Below are 12,187 nucleotides of genomic sequence, written 5' to 3'. Positions count from 1 at the left end.
TTTTTTTCCTCCATAGAATCACAAGACATTTATACAAAGTTTAGAAATTCTGACACTCATTTCCCCCCCCCCACCATTCCCCCCCCCCCACCCAGTCCAATAACACAAACACAACCCAGGAGAACACAAAAAAACCAAGCATGACAAAAACAAGACCCCGATCAAAGGGTAAATAACACACATGCTCTGCCACAGCTAAACAAAAACGAAACAATAAGATATATAAAGACCGACAAGGACAAGACGCCAACAACAAAACAGATTAAGCGTGACTAGGGGGCGTGTCCCTCACACATACTAACCCTTATCCACTGCTACTTCGGAGGAGCCGGGGAGCGGCTTGTTCCACTCCCTACCTATCTCACTGTTTTCAAGCGTCTTGGCAGATTCACAAAGCTTATATTAGTATGAATGTCTCCCTCTCTGGCATACCCCCTTGATTATGAGTGTCCCTTTATATTTGGTTGTTTGTTTCTTTTCGAATCTGTGTGTGTGGGATGTTTTATTCAGGCTTTTTCCTTGTCTAGTTAGTGAGTCTGTCTTGAGGTGTCTGTTACTTTCCAGGTGCCCCTCAATCACTGCTGATACTCCATCCTCCATTAAACAGAGCCGCCTCTGTCTGAGGCTGACAGTCAGGCCTCTGGAATGAATAACGAGGAATCTGACACAACCCCTCTGTTTTATTCCCTCAGTAGTCTACAATCATTGTGTGTGTGTGTGTGTGTGTGTGTGTGTGTGTGTGTGTGTGTGTGTGTGTGTGTGTGTGTGTGTGTGTGTGTGTGTGTGTGTGTGTGTGTGTGTGTGTGTGTGTGTGTGTGTGTGTGTGTGTGTGTGTGTGTGTGTGTGTGCAGTTGTTGTTTCAAAGGTGGCCTTTTGGGAATGTAAATGTACCCAAGTTAGGGACTGCTTGGACATCAGCACTTTGGTAACTGACCAGTTACCTTTTGAATTGATGTCGTGGTGGCTGTGTATCGAGTGAAATGCTGCAGTGCATCAAAGACATGCTTTCAGTCACTTCAAACCAAAGGTTGCCAAGCTGAGCCAAGCTGAGCCATGGATCTACTGGGTTTTTTACTGACTCAGCATTTAAGCTAATTGATCGGTTAGATGTATCGATTACAAAGTTACAAAGCAATGTGGTCTCCAGGTTTAAAGGATTGCAATTCTCAAAACAACGGTGAAACCCAGGAGACCCTACAGCCCCTTCGTATCCTAGTTTGCCCCACATCTGATTCGCACGCTATCCACGTCTGAACATCTGTCTCTTTCGTTGCTTCAGTAGATCTGGCGAATCTCTAGGGCTTAGTTCACACGGCAGGCCTTGATGCTCAACTCCGATTTTTTTTTACACAGATCCGATTTTTCGGTTTGTCTGCAAAAACTTTGGATCACATTTCACTGCCGTGTGAACGAGGCCTAGGAGTCTCAAATATATTTAGGTGATAGTGTGTGTGTAAATGGGAAATTATATCAGATATATCTTCTCCATTTATGTTTTTACATCATTTACTCATTTAGCAAATGCTTTTTTCCAAAGCGACTTACTTTAGACAGATGTACTTTTGCAAGTGTCACTATATACTATATCAGTTATCATAAGTAAAAACCTTCGATAAGAACAAGTGCCACTGGCAGTCACAGTGCTACAGAAAGGAAGAAAAAACAAGTTGTTTGGGTTTGTTCTTTTTTTCTTTCTTTTCAGTTCAGGTAATGTACAGTAGAGTGTTAGGGGGTGGAGAGGTCTGAGCAGGAGGAGCCCAGATGCATCCTAAAGAGACGGGTCGTAAGGCTACAGCGGAAGCTTTAATAATATGGTTAACAATTCAGATGTGTTGTCACATCTTTGCCTAGGGTGAATTGCATTGTGTGGGCAAAAGTATTATTAATACTTTGAAATGTGAAATATTTGCTAATGTTTAGTATGAAGCAAGAGTGGGCCTACAGAGGATGTCTAAAGCCATACTGTACTTACACGTTTAAGAATATTGATAGTTTTAGAGGCAATGTAAATGTATACTCCAGTAGTATAACTTATTTGTATAGGCCTAGGGGTGTGTGTGTGTATGTGTGTGTGTGTGTGTGTGTGTGTGTGTGTGTGTGTGTGTGTGTGTGTGTGTGTGTGTGTGTGTGTGTGTCATTTCAAGCGTCTGGTTCCATGGCCTTTTACCTACCTTTAGTTGTATATATGAATGGGGTCTAATGGGAACACTGTATATAGATGTATAGAGGGCTTTTAGTCTGTATGCATTGGATGGCTCTACAATTGACTCCTGTCTTCTCTTTCTCAATGATACGATGATACGAAAGTTTGACTAACTTTTGCTGCTGAAATCAATAAAACCGTATTATAATCGTAACACCTTTGGATGTCGTCAGTGATTGCTGTTTGCTTAATGTAAATCCCGACATTGTGCATAAGATGTCTTAAATAGTAAAAAAGTTGTATGGCTTCAGCACTTTGAACCAGTGAGTCGTTGCCCATTTTTACAGAACCAAGAGTGAAGTGCAAGGATACCGTGCCAATGGTCGAATTATGTATCGGAAATGTCAAATTGTAAAGACCAACGCTGTTGGCTTTGTAGCCAATAATATCTAATATGGCATTGGAGGAGCAATTTCCATTCACTGTTGAACAAATGTCCCTATATTTGAATTGCTCATCTTTAACCCTCACGGTCATGTTCCGGACCGTTCTGTCCAATAGTAATATTTCCTGAAGAGGTTCCGCCGTCAAAATGTTTCCCAGATATGTGGCTATAAAAGATGCATATGTGCCATCTGTGGTCAACCTCAGGCTGGAAAACATGAAGTCATCTTGAGGAAAGTTGTCTTGAATAAAACGTCTCTCCATCTTGGCTTGCCCATCCAGAGGGGTGAACTGCTTTTCAATGTCGTTTGATTCGTTGTCTTCCAGAAAACAAAATCCACTTCCCAATGCAGCCGAGATGATGAGAGGAGCTACAAAGAACCACCAGGGATGTGTTCCCACGAAATGGCCAAACTTTTCGAAGAAGATCCGTATTGGTTTCTCTATGCAGTCTGTGTGGTATTTCGCCATACTGGAAGCTATAGGAACTCAATTGTCTCCAATGGGTATTATGAAAACACTCCAAAATAACCCATGCATCATAGATCCCCACAGTTGTCAAGAGTATATGTCATGGGAGGCTTTACTACCCCTTTATTGGAGGGGGTATTTGCATATATGGAGGCAGAGTCTCAGGTAGCAAAGGACATTGGTCATCTCATCCCTGGGTGGAGGGCGGTGTGGCTATCAATGCCCTCAGTGTTCCACAGTTCTTTATTCATCATGCACTGGAGGACACAAAGTCTTCATCCTCCCACAGGTAGTTTTCAGTTTAGTTTAAAAGGTTAAGCTAAAACCTCTACCTAATCTATCTAGTCTATATGTCGATGACAATGATGCGTGAGGCCTAATCCTTGACACTGTTTACCGTCAACTTAATACATTTCCATTGTTCAGTGTCATTACTAGTGTCATTGTACCATTGTACAGTGTCATTACATAACAGATTATCTTAGACTGTTTTAGACTAGTTTTAGTTTTAGACTATGTAGTTTTAGTTTAGTTTTAGACTATGTAGGCCAGGTTTTGTATTTGTTTGTGGTGGATGTTGTTGTTGTATGCCTGTGAACAGGTCACACTTGAAAATGAGCCCTTGGGGCTCAATGTGTTTTTACCTGTATAAATAAAGGTTAAATAAAAAATAAAAATTACTGGCTCATACCCATAAGCGTCTTTGAGTGTCTAGAAAAAAAACATTATTATTCTTATTCTTATTATATTATTCTTATTCTTATTCTTATTATTGTTATTATTATTATACCCATCAGTATTTGAATTGATGCATGGAAGTCTGTTGTCTCTCTTCAGATTAGCTTGAGTAACAGAACAATGGCTTTATTGTTGATAGCCTCTTTGTTAGCCATACTGTCAGACCATACAATTAAAAGATTGAGTTCTCTGCTAAATTGACTATAATTTTCTTGGTCAGACATCCTGATCTCCCTTGCCTCCACCCTGGGGGGTACAACCAACACAATCATTAGAATGCATGGTGGCAATCTGAACAAGCCCAAAACATATAAAATAAATATATTTTCCTGCAATAAGGAGTATAATTTAGCTCTGCAGTTAATCACAATTAACAGTAATACAACCTTGCACCAGAAACACAGAACAATGTTTTTGGTTGTGAGATGATAATTCTATTCAAATGATCTACGATATTATATATCATAGACTATATATATATACCTGCATGCTTCATTAAATATGACTCTGAATAACACATCCCTATTGCCAAACAGCTGTTGAGGTGCACACAAGGAATACATTCACTTATCTGCAATATTATGAAAAGGATCATTAATTGACCAATTCCATGCTGTGTAATTACAGATCAAAGCAATTGTATCTCAGATTACAGGTGAAGACATGACAAGAGGAGCGTTATCCCTCTTTGGTTAAGAATGTGATGTCAAGCGCTCTCTCTCCCACACACACACACACACACACACACACACACACACACACACACACACACACACACACACACACACACACACACACACACACACACACACACACACACACACACTCAATAAGCTTGAAATATGCCACGGAAACAATAACGCTTATGAGCAATAAAGCATTTGCATTTACTTGGTTCTTTTGTCCTCGAAATAACACACTTGGTGTGACGATGATGTTGTGTGCAGTCCTGTATGTTTACATGAGGCTAATTTCCCTATGTTGACTTGAGGTTTCCATAATATTGCAGGTAGGTGAATGTTTTCCTTGTGTTCTGGGGCAGTCACCTAGACAGGCTTTTATATTTTATAACCAACAGTAGGGCCGTTCTATAATGGCACTTTCAAGTGGGAAAGCAGCCAGTCTCACTGGTTATGAACAACTCTCCCAAGATGGAAAGCTTACACAAGTGTGTTTTCCTGGTATGGTTGTAGACTACATTATACATTAGCACTTCTTTAATTTGTGTGGATTAATGAATTTAGGGGTTGAGGTCAACACAACAGTCGAGAGTGGGAGAGTGGGCCATGGGCACACACTGGATAGGGAAGGAGTTGTAGTGGTTATTTGATCAATCTTACTTCATTTCAAACTTTATTTCACAATATTACTTGAAAGCAGTCCAAGAATGTAAAGCTGTAAAGCCTCATTATGTAATAACGGCACATTATGTAACTAAATGCCCAAATGTAATAAAAAAATAACTTGGCAGTTACTTTCCCTTGGCGCCGGCCCTGGGACACACACAACTTCTAATACTTTTATTATCAATCAGAGGACAGAGGAATACCTTTTTTGGTAATGGCAAGAAAAACACTCACAACCCACCAAGCCTCTTTTTTTCTCTTTTAATTGTCAGGATTTAACAAATCAGAATGTTTAACTGCAACCTAATCCTATCATCTTTCCTTTCAGACACAACTGATACGTTGATAAGATCACTTGTTTATTTTCCAGAGATAAGTTATATATAACGTGTGGTTCCTTCACCTATTTTACTATTTGTAATTTGTCCGTAAACACGTTTAAAGTGGGGCGCTTTTATTTTGAAGAAATCCTCTTTCACGTACACCGGAAGTTGATGGGCGGAATTGTTCTATGAAACACCGATGATCAACGTCAAAACATTTCGTCAAAAAACATTTTAGCACAAAACCTTCTAAGCCTTAACAAAAAACATGGATGAAGACATCTTGACAACTTTGAAACTATTAATAATCGGTGAAAGCAGTGTCGGAAAGTCAAGGTAAGTAAGAGGCTTGTTTGCGCTGAAATCATATCCCATGATGACGTATCTTGACTGTGTGTTGCGTGAATTCCTGCCTGGTCTAGTTGGGGGTTATGGAGACATTGTTGTTTGTTTTACAATCCTACTTAGTTTCTCTCACTCTTAAGCTTGGCCAAATCCTGAGTTGGATCTAACTCCTTTAGGTCGCTTCCTAGTAGTATTATAATATCCCCCCCGAGTCGTTGAAAATTGCGTTTATTTACTTATAAGTCCTTTGAAAGAGTGAGTGAAAGTAGGATTATATTATAAACTGTATCTTGGGGGGGGGTCATCATCATCATGTTTATTTCGATACATGACAATGACCATAGACTTATGTATAGAGAAAGATGCTATCCGGCTATGTTGGGCCCCTAAAAAAAGGGGTAAGCACAGAGATAGGAGGAGAACCAGGGTTCCTTTCCATACTTAATTAATTAATTATAACACCCCCTCCCTCCCTCCCTCCCTCTGTTCCCTTCCTCCTGTCTTTGTGAGCCCTTCAGTGACGCATCTTTGCGAGTGATCGTACCTGAGTGAGGGACAGGCCGAGCTGCCGCTAGGGGTCGCTGTTTCACACCTGCCTGTCTGAGTCCGTCAAAAGGTGTGAAACAGCGACCACTAGCGGCCATTCGGGCGTGATGAATGAATTGCAATGAAATTGGGATGGATACCCTTGTGGCCAGGCCAGGGCCCATTGGCAGTCGTCGTGATAGAAGAAGAAAGAAATATATATATATGTTACGGTACATGTGGGAATACGGTACATGTGGGAAAACTAGGGTTAGGGTTAGGTGCTACGTCGACTTGGTATATGCTGGCATGTCTAACCTTAACCCTAGCACCTAACCCTAACCCTAGTTTTCCCACATGTACCGTATTCCCACATGTACCGTAACACATATATATATATATATATATACAAATGTATATATATATATATGTATTTTTTATTTATTTTTTGACACAGGAGAAACAGTACAATAGGGGGGGAAGTAGAACTCTTAGGAGACACAGTATAGGGGGAAGCAGGTGTCTCAGGAGGCACAGTGCTGGGGGGTAGTAGATGTCTCAAGAGGAGCAGTTAAGGTGTAACCTGAAGAGATGGGTCTTCAGTCTCTGGCAGAGTTTTAGTATGCAGCGGGCACCCATCCATATGCTTCCAGCTGGACACAGCATTTGTTTCTTGTAGAGGCCATTACATTAGACTACATCAAGAAATGTCTAATGTATTTTTTTTTTTAAACATGGTAGTTAGTCAATGGCACACTCGTCTCACAGTTTGCATTCCTTTCCTTCCCTGGACAGTCTTCTCCTGAGATTCACAGATGATACTTTTGACCCAGAGCTTGCAGCAACAATAGGTAAGTCCCTCCTAATGATAACACTTGGTCTATACAGTACTTCATGAGAAAGGTACTAGTAATCGGCACAAATACCAGCAAAATTCAGAAATGGTTCCTCTCCCCAGATCTTCTACCAGGCTTGCCGCACTGGTCTTAAAAAGCCTTAAAGTCAAGTGCCCCGCGGTGGCGTAGCGGTCTAAGCACTAGCCACTAGTGCAAGCTGCCCACCGGGGACTGGGATCGAATCCCGGTCTCGCCAGACCCGGATATGGCCGAGGCAGACAGGGAGCGGCATATTGAGCGGCCGCTCCAGAGGGCGGTATAGGACTATTTCCGGACAAGGATCCGTCGCGCAACAGCGCCCCCGGGGTGCCGGAATAACGGTGCTGGGCTCGAGGAGCCAGTCAGCTAGCCTGCCTGGCGATCTCCTCTGGGGCTGCCGGCCACGGGGTCGTGCGGCGGATCCTACACAATAGGCAGGATAATTGGATGCTAGGTTGGGTTCAATTGGATACCAAATTGGGTGAAAAAGGGATAAAATCTGAAAAACAAAAAAAGCCTTAAAGTCTAAAATCCAGCAATCCAATTTATAAGGCCTAAAAAGGCCTCAAATGATTCAGACTAAAAATGAGGTGCTAGGTCATAAAAATGAGATCCTGCAAGGAAATCAGTCTGACCACATAAATTTACGCGGAAATTAATCAAGCTGGAACCAAAAAAATGCCAATTCGCATCCTTTTTTGTCTGTATGGCAGTGAAATCCCTAATTTCATCACCTCGAGGATGACAAAAAGCTATCATATAGTGTCGCGAATAGGTCTAAAATTATATTCAAAAAGGTCTAAAAATGTCCTACTCTCTGCTTCAGGTGTGGACTTCAAAGTAAAAACAATTGCAGTGGATGGGAACAGAGCAAAGCTTGCCATATGGGTAAGTAAGAAATTGGAATGTGTTCTTATTATATGTGTAATCTCCCATTTTGTAATTTAACAAGTGTTGGCAAATATCACAACAATAAAAAACATTAGCATGAAATGACTGCCTGCACAGAAGAAGCCTTCTGTAATTAGTTTTCTATGTCATGCTGTCACGTGTAGTTGAATTTTACTTGAATACTTTATTTTAGGTTGTAACAAAGAAAGCTCATAGAAGGGGTTTGTTTTAAAAGTCAGGAGAAGCGTGTATGAGATGCGCAGCAGTTACAGTCATCTGAAGGAGGCAGGAGCAGCAGGAGTGGTGTTACAAGTGTTCAACGGTGACCATAATTGCAGATCGTACCAGTTTCATTTTTATATTAAAGCATAGTATTAGGGATGCTCCGATCTGGATTTTTGGGGCCGATACCGATCACCGATTTTTTTCCTCAAGATCAACCGATACCGATACCGATACCGATTTTTAAAAAAATACATAACTGTAGGCCTACTGACTGGATAGCCTACATATTTTTTGCTTTTTAGACAAAAGTTTTGATCCATTAGGCACCAAGCAAACGCAGACCCATTTTTATGGCATAGTAAAAGTCTGGCCTATCACCCAGTTAGGGCCTGAAGCCCAAGTCAGTCGATATGGCTGTATAAAAGACATCATAAACGTGGCCTTCATGGTTTACATACTGTTACGTCCTCCTATGTTTTCTGTTCAGTTATCTGTCTTCCCCAGGGGAAAAAAAAAAGAAAAAAAAAAAAAAAGAAAAAAGATCGGTTTTTGCGATCGGCCATTTTTACCGATCACCGATCGAGTCATTTGGAGTGAAATCGGCCGATTTAAATCGGTGGCCGATAAATCGGAGCATCCCTACATAGTATTCGTAAACCTTTATTGGCTACCTGCAAAAGTGGCTGGTAAGATGTACAGATTTACCCACCAATGCCAAAATCTACCGGGTGGTGGGTGATAATTATGTTGCCCTGTGCCTATGTAACCTAACATAAATCATAAATCTTATCTCTGCAATGGTGCTGGTTGAAACTCTAATGTTAATGTTGTCCTCTTGCTAACATTCTCTGTTAATCTGTCTAATAATAATAACTTTTGTATAGTACTTTTCCTGAAAGCTCAAAGTGCTAACCCTAACCCTTTTTTATAAATATGCGTCTTGCCTATGGTTGATGGTGTGGTAAGTGTACATTTTCTGGTGGGGGTTGCAGGACACAGCAGGACAGGAGCGATTCCGAACCCTGACACCAAGCTACTACCGTGGGGCCCAGGGAGTCATATTGGGTGGGTGGCCACTGCAACACATTATCAAACACTTGTCTTTGTTTCACTACCATCATTGTCCTTCATATGATCACCTGTATGAGATGAACCACTTTGAGGAACCTTGTTTAGACTTTTGAATATCTGAAATGTAGGAAAGGATGAGATGTGGACACACTGTTAAACAGACAAATACCTTTTAATTGTTTCTGTCAGTGTATGATGTCACAAAACGAGATACGTTCGCAAAGCTGGAGAACTGGCTGAATGAGCTGGAGACATATTGCACACGGAATGACCTCGTCAAAATGCTGGTTGGGAACAAAATTGATAAGGTCAGTCCCAGAGTATCATGGAACAATGGCCTGTGCATGAATCTCTATCACAACTATCACTGATCTTATGAGGTCACCATGGATCAAATGAAGTCATCACTTGTCACGTGTTTTGTGTTTCATCGTCTTTCTGTGTTTAACCCCAAGTTACCCGTGAACCAGTTTTGGAGTTAAAGTGTCCGTTTTGTTTCAGGAAAACCGTGAAGTTGACCGGACTGAAGGCCTGAAGTTTGCAAGGAAACACTCTATGCTTTTTATTGGTATGTTTTTTACGCCTTATTATTGGATGGGAATCTATGTCTAAAGGCCAATGCACACGGCGTGCGATTTTGTCGCACAACAACATTCGATTATCAATTCACACCACCGAAGTCGGACCAGGCAGGCTGATTACTATAGGCTCTACCAATATTGCTTGCCTTGCTTCCACAATTTCTACAAGATACAACTGGGCATATTGTGCCTACATGCTCGATTGTTGTTATTATTATGTAATATAGGTGTCTTGTAATCCCATATGAGATGGGCGGTGTTGTTGACTTCGGTGGTGTGAATTGAGAATCGAATGTTGTCGTGCGACAATATCGCATTGCACGCCGTGTGCATTGTCTCATTCAAAACAATGGAATCGAATTCGGCGGTGCGACAAAATCGCATGCCGTGTGCAGTGGCCTTAAGAGACTCAAAACGGTATTAGACCACTTGAAAACACATTTTATGCAGATGGCAAGACAATCTTTTAGAACAACTAAATTAAGGGTTTTGTCAGTGTTTTCTTGATGTAGATGTTTTGTTTGCACTTCATTATTATTCAGTATTATGACAAGTCGTGACGTTAGAATTATAAGGTTCTATCTCCATTTTTGGTCAAAATTGAGTTTTTTACATAATCTGATCCATTAGGTGTTTATTAATGCCTGTGTGGTGTTATTTTTAAAATGTTGACATTTTTGAGTTAGTAATTCATCAAATACAAAGGTTCCATGTCACAAAACATAATGGAATGTAAAAACTTTGACACTCAATATCTCTGAACTACCCTAAACGGAGATAGAACCTTCTCATTCTAAGCTCACGAACTCTCTACCCCAGTCTGCTTATGTCACAATTCCTTCAAAATCTCAATGCGTTCATCAGCATTTCTCTGGAGATGCTGCGATTTTGCACTTTTACACCTTTGCACATTTTGGAAGAAACCTATTCGTCTGATTACCTATTTGCCATGGAGCAAGGATACCTGTACAGTAATTAATAAAAAAAAAACTGTACTTTTATTTTCATGACTGTAAATAGTTTTCATTGTTGGTGTCCTTTTACACTAATGATGCGTTCAAGTGCTCCTTGGAAAGCTTTAAGTGGGAAACTGAATGCAGCGTTCTTACATTGATTGTACCTTCCCACCCTCACAGAGGCCAGCGCTAAGACCTGCGACGGTGTCCAGTGTGCCTTCGAGGAGCTGGTGGAAAAGATCCTACAGACCCCTGGGCTTTGGCAGAGTGACACCCAAAACCAGGGCATCCGCCTGGGGGACCAGGAGCAGCGGGGGGCAGGCGGCGGCTGTGGAGGATACTGCTCCGTACTTTAACAAGGAATCAGACCTACCTGGAATGGAGTATCGTAAAACTGAAACTGAGATGGATAACTGTTGGCTAATAGTCTGTTTTGTGACACCAGAACGTGTCATTCGCACCTTCAAAAGTCTCAGTCAAAGGGACGCTGTTTGCACACTTCACACTTACCGTTAGTCAGTTGTCACAGTTCAAAACATGATTCATGATGATCATTTTCCTTTCAACATCAACATCCTGAATACATCAAATATATTTTTTATTTAAAACAAAGTTTGTTCACTATGCCAAGTCATACAGTATACCAGTATGTCTATATCATGTTAAAATTAGTTCTTGAACAATCTAATGTCAAATGGATTCTGCAACATATTAATGTTAAATATGACTTCACCATGTTGAGTAGCTACTTACCAAATGATAGTCACTTCCTAACACCTGACATATTCATGTGAACCAGCATACTGAATGCTTCCATTGAAAACATTTAATGTTACATGACTTCCACTGTACATGCATGTAATGTGTAATAATTGTACACATTACACAGTATCTGCACTCCTCAGTCAGTGTTCCCAATATAGGGTTACACACACACACACACACACACACACACACACACACACACACACACACACACACACACACACACATACACTGAACATTTTATTAGGAATACTCTACTAATACTGGGTAGGGCCTCCCTTTGCTCAATCAAAAAACAGCTTCAAATCTTTGGCATTGATTCCATAAGATGTTGGAAACATTCCTTTGAGATTCTGGATTGATTTCCAGATTTTTCAGGTGCATTTTCAATCATCTCCCATTCTACCACCTCCCAATGTTGTTCTGTTGCAGTGGTTCTCAAACCTCTCCTCTGGGACCACCAGCCTTTCCACATATTTGATCTGTTC

The 12,187-nt window shown here is 40.9% G+C and overlaps 1 protein-coding gene across 1 annotated transcript; it reads left to right on the top strand.

Moving 5' to 3' along the window:
- The first annotated feature begins 5,675 nt into the window (after positions 1-5,675).
- LOC308168413 (ras-related protein Rab-18) lies at positions 5,676-12,187 on the top strand. The gene is made up of 7 exons (XM_080542992.1): positions 5,676-5,801; positions 7,131-7,186; positions 8,037-8,098; positions 9,319-9,391; positions 9,587-9,705; positions 9,899-9,965; positions 11,115-12,187. Exons 1-7 carry the CDS (start codon positions 5,734-5,736, stop codon positions 11,288-11,290), a joined length of 621 nt encoding a protein of 206 aa, XP_080399118.1. The 5' UTR covers positions 5,676-5,733; the 3' UTR covers positions 11,291-12,187.

This window comes from Nansenia antarctica (assembly GCF_963989245.1).
Source record: "Nansenia antarctica genome assembly, chromosome: 12".
NCBI classification, from domain to species: Eukaryota; Metazoa; Chordata; class Actinopteri; order Argentiniformes; family Microstomatidae; genus Nansenia; species Nansenia antarctica.
Note: the sequence above shows the minus strand (reverse complement) of the source record. Positions and strands in the feature narration are given on the sequence as shown.